General features: G+C 38.0%; 3 protein-coding genes across 9 annotated transcripts; 1 reads left to right on the forward strand and 2 right to left on the reverse strand.

Annotated features, from left to right (window-relative positions):
• Positions 1-234: 234 nt before the first annotated feature.
• mrpl15 (mitochondrial ribosomal protein L15) lies at positions 235-4,127 on the reverse strand. 6 transcript variants are annotated; one of them, XM_079453532.1, is made up of 7 exons: positions 3,693-3,849; positions 3,477-3,595; positions 3,075-3,197; positions 1,949-2,106; positions 1,654-1,819; positions 1,107-1,230; positions 349-1,018 (listed from the first exon to the last, which is right to left on the reverse strand). In XM_079453532.1, exons 3-7 carry the CDS (start codon positions 3,177-3,179, stop codon positions 681-683), a joined length of 891 nt encoding a protein of 296 aa, XP_079309658.1. In that variant the 5' UTR covers positions 3,180-3,197; positions 3,477-3,595; positions 3,693-3,849; the 3' UTR covers positions 349-680. The 6 variants fall into 6 exon arrangements, with proteins under 6 accessions (XP_079309653.1, XP_079309658.1, XP_079309657.1 ...); XM_079453531.1 differs by lacking the exons at positions 3,477-3,595; positions 3,693-3,849 and adding an exon at positions 4,097-4,127; XM_079453528.1 differs by lacking the exons at positions 3,477-3,595; positions 3,693-3,849 and adding an exon at positions 4,054-4,117.
• lypla1 (lysophospholipase 1) lies at positions 3,511-7,923 on the forward strand. 2 transcript variants are annotated; one of them, XM_079453586.1, is made up of 9 exons: positions 3,511-3,936; positions 4,566-4,597; positions 4,708-4,773; positions 5,188-5,235; positions 5,326-5,396; positions 5,485-5,558; positions 5,841-5,942; positions 6,073-6,246; positions 7,517-7,923. In XM_079453586.1, exons 1-9 carry the CDS (start codon positions 3,868-3,870, stop codon positions 7,568-7,570), a joined length of 690 nt encoding a protein of 229 aa, XP_079309712.1. In that variant the 5' UTR covers positions 3,511-3,867; the 3' UTR covers positions 7,571-7,923. The 2 variants fall into 2 exon arrangements, with proteins under 2 accessions (XP_079309712.1, XP_079309713.1); XM_079453587.1 differs by having other exon boundaries at positions 3,800-3,936; positions 5,193-5,235.
• Positions 7,924-8,343: 420 nt separating this feature from the next.
• LOC306892450 (regulator of G-protein signaling 20-like) lies at positions 8,344-12,680 on the reverse strand. The gene is made up of 5 exons (XM_079453577.1): positions 12,574-12,680; positions 11,626-11,813; positions 11,021-11,101; positions 9,573-9,807; positions 8,344-9,404 (listed from the first exon to the last, which is right to left on the reverse strand). Exons 2-5 carry the CDS (start codon positions 11,808-11,810, stop codon positions 9,165-9,167), a joined length of 741 nt encoding a protein of 246 aa, XP_079309703.1. The 5' UTR covers positions 11,811-11,813; positions 12,574-12,680; the 3' UTR covers positions 8,344-9,164.
• Positions 12,681-13,102: the final 422 nt, after the last annotated feature.

The following is a 13,102-nucleotide window of genomic DNA, read 5'->3' on the forward strand; positions in this document are numbered from 1 at the left end:
CGTTCGTCGAGCTGCACAAGTCATCTCGATGAGAACAATCGGTCATTTGGCGCTGAGCATCGGCCGCGTCGCGCCTGCGGGGTTTGACGGAGTGACGCGCGTACCCGGACACAGCTGTCTGCGAGTAGCAGCGCGTCCACACATTGACGCAGCTGGTTCCTGTTTTTTCCGTTTCCTCTCACCTGCTACCAAAAACGTTTCGCAACACTTAAAGCTGAATGTTTAAGGCCAAATAATACACATTGTCATTTATTTGGAGATGCACTGCTCATTGTATATGCACCATACATCATTTACTCACCCTCGTGCCATTCTAGATATACGACTACCAATCATTTTTCCATAATTAAAATACGTGTGTTCTAAATATGTCTTATTCCAGAAAGCTTGTTTACATGCATAATATTTATACAGCCATATGAAAAGTGTTACTGATGCTTCTTGCCTTATGTGAAACTTTCTTTACATTATGGTTTACACATTAACACATTTTCACCAGCAGGACGCATTCCTTGTCTTGCATGTTTTTTGTGCACACCCCTTATTTAAATCAATAACTGAGGAATGGAATGTGGAATCAAACGTTTATTATAGACAATGAATTCAAACAATTCTTGAAACACTCTCAATCTATATATACACATATATATATTAAGTCCGCACACATCACGTTGTCAGCATTACGAGCCATAATACTGCAAGACTTTCTCATCTGTGGGTTTGAGGATCTTCTTATCTTCCATGTTAACCACCCATCCAGGGGATAACCCGAAAAAGATCTGACGAGGATCCTTTCTTTGCGCCAGCATTTCGAAGAGTTCATCTTTTGTGATGTCAGGTAAACTGTAGCCGTACTTTTTAGCCAAGGCCAACCGCGCTGCCTGGACTTTATCTTGGTCAGCGAGGTAGCCACGGTGATTGGCGTCTATGTAATATGGAAGAAGGTCTTCACCGGGAAGCATGCGCTTGGGTATGGGTTGTCCGGATATGAAAAAGGGCACTGGTTTGATGAGGACCTCTGAAACAAAACACATTTTTCAAAATCAGTGTTTCTAACTCGGTTGGTACAGAAATCATGTTTGCAGAGTTTGTGTCAGTATACTCACGGAGGCTACGGGGATCATAGTAGCTTGTTGTAATCACACCCCCATTTCGTTCAATGGCAGCGATGGCTTTCTCTGATGCAATCTGAACCTCCAGGTTAACTTTTGCACAGAATATATCAGCGCCCTGTAACAGACACACACACACACAATGCTTTTAATAAAAATCACTTGAACCATTCAATTGTGTTTGGTGCTGCCCCCTTCTGGACAGTTCATAGAAATTAACACATCATAGACAAAAAGAAATAAGATGATAGATAAGCTGGCACAGAAAAAACTAACATGACTTAGAATTTCTTAAATAAATTCAATGTTTATGACAAAAATGTGGAGTTTTAAACAGCATCTGACATTTCCTTTCATATAATGGGAGTGAATTAGGATTTTAAGTTTGTCATTATTGTTATTAAAATGGCGAGCAAATAATGTTTTTGTTGTGTTAATATGTACTAACACAATTAATGCATGTTGCCCAACTAAAGCGCAAATTTCTATGAAATAACTTACACATAGTCATTAACACACAGGACTGGTTTTGAACACACACCTCATCGACGAGCTGGATGCCATAGTCTCGTTTTAGCGGCTGGATTGCAACCCCTCTGCTGTTGACCAGTTGGGTCAGATCGATGGGCTGCGTGGTGTCGATACGGCCCAAATCGATAAGATATTGCAGTCTGCGCAGGGAGAGCGGGGGGTACTGCGGTCGACGACTGAAGAAATGTAACGCACACAAGTTAGACAACACAATGAAGGCATAATAAAGAAAGGATGGACAGAACATAAATGCTAAAGAAGGTCTATTCGATGCCATGTATCTTGACTAGAGTAAACAATAGTACCTGTGATTCGCGTTGTAGCCATATTTTGGGATTACCAGGTAGAAGGGTGTCTGTCCGCCCTCGAAGCCCAATCGGGGTCTGTTACCACGCTGTCGTTCCCCTTTATGACCCCGTCCACTTCTGTTACCCCCGTGCATGCCACGACCTCTTCGCGTCTCCTGTGACAAATTGAGTTTTTAGTATTGTTTCACAATTTAAACAAGATATAATTATACACATTGTACAGGGACCATCAAGTAACACATTATGCATATTTGTACATGCTATATTTTGTTTTATTTACTTTTTAGATTCCCATTTACACCCTATTTCTTATATATTTTTGGCATATTATTATAACCTAGTTTTCTTATTGTGTTTATCACTTGCACACGGTATAAGAAAGCTGACACGTGTAATGCCTGCGACAAATATATCAACTGAAATAAATACAGAAAATGTTTATCTTTAGTTTAATTGAAATGTTTCTTGACACCTATACAGAATTGTTCACTGTTGTTACCATCATTTAAAAACCAGCTCTCAAAAATGCCCTGTTGTGATAAATTAGTAGACACACACACACACACACACACACACACACACACACACACACACACACACACACACACACACACACACACACACACACACACACACACACACACACACACACACACACACACACACACACACACACACACACACACACACACACACACACACACACACACACACACACACACACACACACACACACACACACACACACACACACACAAATAGATTTATAAATTATGGGAAAGAAACCTTTACTCAGAGACATAAAACTGATTCATGTCTGTAAACCTAGAGCTTAGGAACATAACAAATATAAGATCATAGAAGCACTGCTTGAGCACTGTGCTGCCTCACACTGACTGCACTTTTATTAAAATCTTTTTTAACTTACGTTACAATATTTTTGTACACATTTATTACCTGTTCATTTTAAACTAAACTCGCCTTTTCATTCATAAGAATACGTCACTGCCTGCACTGACCACATTGCCATCGGTTTTAAAGTAACGTCAACTGATGCTGGTCACTAGCTAGCACGCTAATCTTCAAACCAGATGCATTTTACACAAAATTGCTAGCAACTCACATTTTTGTTGGCTCCTGGATTCGGTCGAAGGTTGGCGAGAGTAATACGAGGCAGATTCTTTAGAATGTCAATAGTTTTCCCTCCTGTAGTTTTGTTGGCGGACATTGTTGAGCCATAGACATGCTAGTCAAGGGCAGAAGAGACGGGACACCACGTGGTACATTAAACCGGAAGTACATGCGATAAAACTTGTTAATGTCACGTGCACAGTGAGATATCAAACCACACTCTTGCCATTCTACGTGAAACACGCTTAATCATTATGCCACGATGCTGAGCGTCGAATGGCTTTTCGTGTAAAAATTCAATAATAATAAAATAAACGTGCCAATCGAGTAATATGCCAAATAACCGCACAAATAGAAAACGCAAATACATAAACATATTTTAGGAATAACTGACAAGTAAAAGGGACCCAATGATATTGCGTCACTTTGGCAGGAGTGGGTGGGACTTCCTGTGTCAATACAGGGTCTCGTGCTGCCGCGGTCATCTATAATTCCGTTCCAGGATCAGCTCTTCTAATTCGGGGATAAGATGAATGCAGCATGAGGCGAGACAATAAACTGACCCGAAGTCTCCTTAACTGTCAATACGGTTAAATTGACACGCGGTTACCGTGTTATCGAACACCGTGACGGAAGCGTCCCTCTTTGCCTCTTAGTTTTGCGTTAATATCATCGACGCGAAGTCATAAACATCGGTGTTCGGTGTTGTCATCGAGTTTGTGCCTTCGGTGACACGTCGATAGTTAACAGTTTCTCAGATTGAATGCGAGGCTCTGTGAACTTGCATGTGCGGTAATAACATGTCAGCTCCGCTGCCAGCTATCGTGCCTGCAGCGCGTAAAGCTACGGCTGCGGTAAGTGATCCTTCGACACTTTAATTTAACATCATGTTTACATTGTTAATGTCATAAACTATTAAGTTTATGTTGCACGTATGTGTGGTATATATAAATACGCACTGCAGAGATTACCGATTAAGCGTTTGACACACGGACGCGTAAGCAGCGCTTGTACCTGTCACTTCGCAGTCCAGCTGGAAGACAGCGAATTGGATTTCCGATAGCACAATGGTCCCGCCTCCTTAATGCTTTAATTGGTCAGTGGCAGTGCAGTACGTGAGCGTTAACCAATGACAATTTAGCAGACCGCAGCGCGTTCTTTGCGCAGACCCTCACGTATTGTTATGCGTCCTCGCTGCGCGTTTTTGTGGAAAGGCATTTTTAATAACATTTAGCAAATACAAGCTTACCAAACATCTTAAACTTGTATAAATGTTGTCAGTTTTGTCAATCCTTACCTTCCCAAGGTTTTGACAAACAAAATGTTCATTTCAAATTTTATGAAATTAAGTCAATTTAAATGAAAAATAAAAACATAATTAATGTAATAAATAAAATGTGTTAATATGACACACGTTTTAAAGTGTATTATTTATTTTATTTTAACAAAATTAAATATTGCATTTATTGTTTTTATTTTCCAGGTGATTTTCCTCCATGGTCTGGGTGACACAGGGTAAACTCTATGCTATAATATATACCTTACTTTGTAGTGTTTCTTACATACTTCATAACAAATTGTACAGTTTTTGCAACTTTTTTAAGTAAAACATACATTTTCTTCAGGCACGGATGGGCTGAAGCTATGGCCGGGATCAGGACCCCTCACATCAAGTACATTTGCCCTCATGCGTATGTACTAAATATCTATTTCTATTATTCATCTATATATATATATATATAGCAGCAGCAGTAGTGTGTTATATCTGTCTTGCCAACTAACAGACATCATTTTTTTCTGCAAAAGACTTTGACATGCCTTTCATTGCTTGACTTATTTCATGGATTCATGTGTTTGTTCCAGATAAACCCAAACATGCACATTCTCATCATGCTTCTTTTGTGGAGATTAACATATATTTATTGCCATCACTGTAATATTTTTCAATATCTTAATTATATTTACATCTGATAATAATATTTTTCGTTTCTTCATAAAAATGACTTCAACAGCATTATATATATATATATATATATATAGGTAATATCAGTGATTTTAATGTAATCATGGTCCCTCTTCTATTTCTCTCTGATTTACCATGAAAGACCAGTCATGCCCGTCAGCCTCAATATGAACATGGCAATGCCATCCTGGTGAGACGGACTTTTGTCCAATCAAACTTACAGCATGAACCTACAAACCTCGCGTGTCAATTTCTTTCACTAATATGAGATTCGTTAAAGGTTTGATATCATTGGACTCAGTCCTGATGCAGAGGAAGATGAAGCAGGAATTAAAAAAGCTGCCGAAAGCAGTTAAGTATAATACTAAGATCAAGCGTGAGGTGAAAAAGAAACGTCCATCTCCTATTAAATGTGTTAAACAATTGCTTTCTTTCACAGTCAAAGCGCTGATTGATCAAGAGGTTAAGAATGGAATCCCGTCTCATAGGATTGTCCTGGGAGGATTCTCTCAGGTAAGACCGTTTAATCACCTTTTGAATGGTTTTGGACGTTAAAGACCCACTGAAGTCCTCAAATAAATAATAAGCAAGGAAGACTACAAGTAACTCCTTTGTGAAGGGTACACATTTTTTTGCACTACTCGTTATTTATCACTTCTAGTATGCACGTAATTCTCTTCTTTATTAACCTAATTATATTGACAAGGTTTATCCAATTCTAGGATGTATGCAAAAAAAACATAATTTGAAAATTCCTTATGCATTCATTATTCATCTGTTTGTATGTATTTTAAGGGTGGTGCTCTCTCTCTCTACACGGCTTTAACCAGCCATCAGAGGTTGGCGGGTGTGATCGCCCTCAGCTGCTGGTTGCCCCTCAGGAACTCCCTCTCGCAGGTCAGTTTACACATCTGATATCTATTCTGGATTAGAGGTAATATCATATGTGTTTTTGCTAAACTGAAGTTTTGCGGCGCTGAATGAGTTGATATGAGTTGTACTTTGTTTCTTCTTCTCTGTTCTGAAGTCAGTGATCAGCAGTAATAAGGATATACCGGTGCTGCAGTGTCACGGTGAAGCCGATCCACTGGTTCCACTCATTTTTGGCTGTCTCACTGTGGAGAAACTCAAAAGCATGCTGAACCCAGCCAATATCACCTTTAAAACATATCCCAGGATGCCTCACAGCGCCTGTCCGGAGGTATTCATGCCGAGACACTGAATGCATTAATAGAGTTCATATCTTATCTTAAAAGATTGTAAGATGTAAACAAATCTTTAAGCATAGAGAGTGCACTTCCTCATTTCCTACGTGTAGAAATAGTTATAAAAAAATACAAATATGAACCGTATCATTTGAGGTGCAGACTGAAAAATAGTTGGGCTGGGTAAAAATAATTCATTCTTCGATTTTAGTCGATCTTTAATTTAAAGAAGCAATATATTTTTACAAAAAGCATTCTTAAACTTAATGCACGTGACCAGAGGATGGACCATTGTTCAAGTTGTATTTTGAAATCTGTTTTATTTCTGAAACATGTTTCAAGTTGCTCACGATTTCACTGCGACTCATCATTTACAAACAGTAATATTTGCTTACTCAAAGTAAAAAGTAATTCAAAACAATTGTGTGGGCTCTGCTATTATTGTGAGTTTGTATTTCATTCATTTAGCTGAGTAGGGGGTTTCAGTTACCAGCCTATATATTTAAATATGGATTCCATGTCTGCAAAACTAATATTTTAAATGAAAGACTGATAATTTATCGATGTTGAATCGAATTAAAACCATATAAATTAGAATCGAATCGAATGGCCAAATTGGTCTCCAAACTCAGCCCTTAATATAGTGCATAAAAATGACTAAAATGTGACTTTTTCTACCTACATTTCAAGAATTAAATGACTGCAGGGCTGAAACTAGGGCTGTATGGAGCGATTTTAGTCTCAGTAATTATTCACGTGTAAAACAAGAGGTGCATTTGCCTAGCCGCAGCTTCACATGCATAAAACCTAATTCACGTGCACAAAGTATATTAAAAAACAATTTACATGCGTAAAGTAAAATTATATTCTCATAAAATACATTTCACAAACGCTAAATACAATTCTTAGATGTACAACTGTGCACAAATATTTTGACAGAGCTGCGTGATATTAAAGGAAAATGTGATCAATAATGCTTTAAATCTTTTGAAGCGTATTCAAATGTATTTAAAACTTAAAAATGATGTAAACAGCAAATGTTTCACATACTCTCTGATTGCTGATCGTCTTCTACAAATCATCATCTTCCAATAGCATTTGTGTGCTATCTGCATTCACCTAAAACATGTTATGTACATGGTATTGATATAATACAGTTATTGCTTACCTTTCTAATATGCACGTTTATAATATTTTGGTCATGTTTTTTATATTTTGCAGCCCTAAATGAGTATTATCAACTAACGTGCGTTGTTTTTCTAACAGGAAATGATGGACATCAAACAGTTTATTGAGAAGCAGCTTCCCCCCATAAATTAATAAATAATCTATAATTGGCCGTTTGACTCCATCATTGACATCAAGCTGCCGCGTCTTCATCTGACTGAATTCTGACAAGCACTTCCAAATCCAGCTTGAACTTTGCTCAAATCTGGAACCATGAACTGTACTGTACTGAACTACACAGTGTACGTCTGTTGGAGAACTGCACGCTTTTACTATAGTAAACAGTGTAATATCTGACTCTGGCTAATTTTCCACAACTACTACAAGACTCATTTTCTTATTGGTTAACATTCTGTGGCATTACGTGATGTAAACGTCGATGTGTTCTTAGGTGAAAGGGCTCCTCAAATCGAGTTGGAATAAAAAAAAACATGTGAATATCAGCATCGTGTGTTATGAACTAGTTGGCATTACGTGTTCTCTTAATGTGACGCATTTAACAAGAAAACTAGACGGGGACTTGATTATATCATTGGGGAAATGGATCATGCTGGGCCAAATTTGTCTATTTAATTTATTTTTTATCTATTCAAATGTCATTTGATTTATCTCTATGGAGTCAGGAAAATGAGAAGATCCAAATGCTGACCTTTGTGTGAATCTGTTTTGTTTAACAAGAACAGACGTCTAGGACGAGTGTTGTATTGGCTAAAGCAACAATAATTAAAGAGTGTAACTTTAAGTACATTTAGTTTTTTACATATACTTTCAAACCTTTGTATCACTTAGATTCCTGAATTATCAAGCAATATTAGTCACTTTAGATCTATGTTATCCATACATCCCATTTACTTAAACATTATTTCTCGATCCTTTTTTTCAATTGTTTGTGCTTTATTTATACTTCAATCTATTTGTACAATGATCCGGTATACATAAGTGTATCAAGTGCAATCGCTGCATTTAAAAACATGCATGCAGGTTATACACATAAAATAGACTATAGAGTTAATTTGATCATAATCCAATTCAGTTTCATTAGTCTGATATGTGTGTCTTGTAAGCGACATCTATCATTTCTCATTGAAACTAACTGACAGGACCAGGGTTTCATGACACCTCTATTAGTTTTTCTATCGTAGTGTGTAAAGCAAGGCACAGTCACGGTTCTGCCATAATATCAGAATATATCTTTAGACGAGAAAGGAATCTGGGATAGGTCACCCTGATAAATATGATGTCATCATTTATTCACCTGCCTGTGGTTGTAAACCTGTATGTGACTCTTTCTTCGGCGGAGCACTAAAGAAGATATTTTGAGAAATGTGTTTACACAATGGAAGTCAATGGGGGCCAATGCTGTAAATATTCTTAAAGTATCTTCAATGTTTTTAAGAAGAAAGAAAGTCATACAGGTTTGGAATGACGTGAGGGTGAGTAAATGATCGGATAATTCTCATGTGGGGTGAACCATCCCTTGAACTAAGAAAAATGCAACAACTTGAAGAAGTCTAAAACGTGTGTTTGAATGTCCTACATCAAAAGGCTTCAGAGAAAAGAAACATTCCATGTTGGATGCAAGTTAAAGATAGCGTGTGTAGTTTCTGGTGTCTTCAAATCACAAAAATTATAGAATTCTCGACACAAGAGTTTTTAAAACTCAAGGACAACTAGTGTGTGGTAGTGTTTAACCTGGAAGGTTCCTCTCCTGGTTTTGAGTTGTAGATGTTGTGTGCGTGTGTAAGGACTGATCAGGTTGTTGGAGGCTCTTTATGAGGTCCGTGTAGCTGCTGGAGTTTATGTATCGCGGGAAGGAGTCTCGCTGCATGAGCGTGTAGATCTGCAGTTGTGCTTCGTCAAACGTGCAGGAGGAGGGGTCCTGCATTTTGCTGCTGATCAGTTCACGCGCATGCGAGTCCAGACTCACCTAAACACATACACGGTATTTAGAAACAATTAAAAGCTATCAATTCGGAGGCAATGTGCACTTTGTATCAACTTAGAAAACGATGAAAGCGCAACATCCAAGGAATCATATTTTCCTCTGAGCTGTATGGACTTTGTTAGAGCAGAATCTATATAATAAGAAAAATACCTCTTTAGGTGACAGCACAGAGACGTAATCCTCATATATCCGTTTCACGGTGTGTTCTACCGTCGTTCTGTTGGTCTCTTTCTTCAGCTCCTCGCAGGCGAGCCAGAACAGCATGTTCTCTTCACTAAACTCAATCTTCAGGAACTGTTGGAAGTGTGCACGACCTTCAGGGCTCTTGATGAGCTTCTCAAAGGATTCTGACCAAGACTGCACCTCCTCTTGTGTGAGCTCAAGCCTGCAGAAAACACAACACTGCTGTCATATCGCCTGGTAGGATTACAGAGAAGAAACATGAATTCCTCTACATTAGATTAGTACACAACATTGTGTACAGATACATCTGAATTTTTTATAGTCATTTTGTATTCATAATTATTGTGAAACAGCCTAAAGTTCAGAGCTAGACAATGTTGTAATCAGATTAAACATTTATAAATGCAAGCTTTAGTTCACCAATGAGAGCAGCTGTGTTTTTACCTTTAATGTCGATTAACATGGAAATGATTATGATGGCTTGTAACCCCTTATATAAGCGCCCCCTTTTTTGAGCATTTTATTGATTGCAAAACCAGTTCAGAACATACATTTCAATTGTTTAATCTTTCAAATTTTGCATAGTTTGTGATATTTGATTGAATAATAATGTAAACAAAGAATATAAATATAAATGCAGACCCGCTAAAACAAAAATGCCTTTTCCATGGGCCCTGTGCATGTATAGTAAGGTTAAATAAATATTGTTACTCTCACCCGAGGGTTTGCAAGATGATGAAATGGCAATGCACAATGAATTGTACACATTTTATTCTTAGATATACATTTAATAAACAAAATAAAACTAAACACATTCATCTAAATAAACGTTAACGTTAAGTCACTAATAGGGTAACAAAGAAAATGATTTAGTCTTCAAAGATTCAGACAGGGCTGCCAAATCTGCCCTTTTTTCCACAAATGCATAAATACGAAGATCATTTTAATGCTGCTGCTCGCATATATATTTACATTTACATTTACATTTAGTCATTTAGCAGATGCTTTTATCCAAAGCGACTTACAGATGAGGAAACATTGGAAGCAATTATAACAACATAGGCAACAAAATACATAAGTGCATCAAACTAGTCCATTAAAGCCTAGCACAGTATACAAAGCTAAGAATAGTGAGGTTAGTAATTTTTTTTTTTTATAAAGAAGGAAAGGGAAAAGAATTAGGAAAAATCAATCAGCGACGTATAAAATCAATATATATCAAGTAGGCTCACAAATGAGAAAGATCTCAAAAACGCATCATTTGTGTTTAAGTATGTATTCATTATTTAAGCCGATTTCTTGGCACAAACATGGCAACCCTGATATTTTAAATCATTATGCTTCAGAAAGTTGGACTTTCGTTCTATAGTGTAAGACAAATGGGATTTTATGTCATATGTTGTAATACAACTCACTTCTGCTCGGTTTCGGCATCCTCTTGTTCGTCTGGTATCGTCGTCTGAATCTTTTCCTCCTTGCCAGAGCGTACCGACAGACTGCACACATACACGCAGGTCAGAAAAACATGTTTTTTGGGTTCTGTGAGCACTCTGTGAGACATGCACGTCTCATGAGAGACTCCACTGGGATAGTGATGCTGTACGTGGGACCTGCTGCTAAATTCAGACTACCGTGAACTTAATGAAGTTTCCAGAAACACCTACCAAGACCTCACCTGTGCTCTCAGGTAACCACCCACCACACACGCATTACATAAAAACACACATACAATGTCGTATTTAGCCTCAAACATCATTTTATCTGAAATAATTCTTTAAAATTTCATTTACTAACCCGTGTTACATCATTAAACATACATTGGTGTACATGTGCATCGTGTATATTGTAAGCTTTGGCCTTCTGCGACAATGAGATTTGTTTAAAACGTTGTTCCTTGGTCTGCAGGTGAATCGGTTATACAAAGTGAATCGTTGGAAAGGTAAAATACATTTTAAAATATGAATCTCTAGTGGGTTATAATCTCTAGTTATGAATCTCTAGTTGGTTAGAATCTCCTCACCAGGAGCAGCTACAGCAGCAGCACCAGCAGAAGCAGCAGGCGTTCGGAGGAGCATTGAGCCAGTCGAGGGTTTGCGTTTTCGGCTTTCCCGACATCTGAGCTTTGGGGGGTGTACTCTGCACTTGGGTGGCGTTAGCGGCATCCTGCGATGGTCGTTTTCCCATTTCCACCCGTTCAGACCCCATGAGCTACAGACGGAACTTGCAGTTCATCAAAACGCTATGACACAGTGAGTGTGTTACCCATGCAACTGTTACCAATATAACACATGTTCGCATTCACAATTGTGTCACGCTTAATTAATTTAACCCGTCCTCCAGGTAGGAAAAAGGCCGGCATACCATAATACACAGTAGACCTGCAGTGAACATTTATATCCAATGAGACCAATTACAACAGAGCACCTGAGATCAACAGCACACACACACAATATTTAAACATGCACACAAAAAAAGTGTCATGTTTACAATTATGAGTCTGTTCTTTATTTATTATTTAAATGATAATATTCATTTCAGCTTAAACTATTTGTTTTTACACACTTTTCTGTCTTGTGTATATTGCATGGATGTAAAGAGGCATTCCATACAAAAATGGCTTTTTATGCATGCATTATTTAGACCATAAATACGTGAATGCACATGTCTCTTGAATTTCCATTTCTCACATTCCATAACGGGCTGCATATTTTAATCGAACGGTTTCGTTTATTAAGCACACACACATCATTGAAATTCATGAAAACACACAATGGAATATGTTTGGTTTATTTCTGTTGTAGAGAGGACGCTACAATACAGCAGATGAACGAGCAGTCTGAAGGTATCTGAGATGCAGAGATCTCATGTCATGGATTCCAAGAGAAACGTCTCTAATATGATCGAAATGTACACTCGTTTGCATCAATTATGTAATAACACAATGTAGTTAAAAAGCTATTTAACTCACCCTTTCATCAAAGGTGTCCAGTGAAGACTGACCCCGGCCCGCGGTCACACGCTCATCTTCTGCGCGCGCGGTTCTCCCTCAGCAGCATCAGCATCAGCATCAGCATCCTTTACGCATGCGCGCATCAGTATCCGCTTCAGATGCGCTCGGATGCGCACACATGCAGTTGAACGGGTATAGGCTTGCGTTATTTTAAAACAACTTTGTGTATATATATGTGTGTATATATATATATTCAGAACTACAAACGCAATATAAAATTATCCTTATAACTGTATTTTTTAGGATATACATGTATCAATATTAATACAGTAGTATCAGAAACTGTATCAAAATATGAAATGGGGGATTGAGGAAGCTTTTATTATCTTCTTGACTGAAATAGGCAAATAAGAGGAAAGAGTTGCTGTAGGCATATTTCATTTGCAGCACTAGAGGGCAGTAATGTCATCTCTTAATATTCTACCTTTCCAGTCCTTCAACTTTAAATAGTGAACATTTCAGTCGCTTTCATCTCTTACAATAAAAT

Source organism: Barbatula barbatula, assembly GCF_947034865.1.
Source record: "Barbatula barbatula genome assembly, chromosome: 1".
Lineage (NCBI taxonomy): Eukaryota > Metazoa > Chordata > Actinopteri > Cypriniformes > Nemacheilidae > Barbatula > Barbatula barbatula.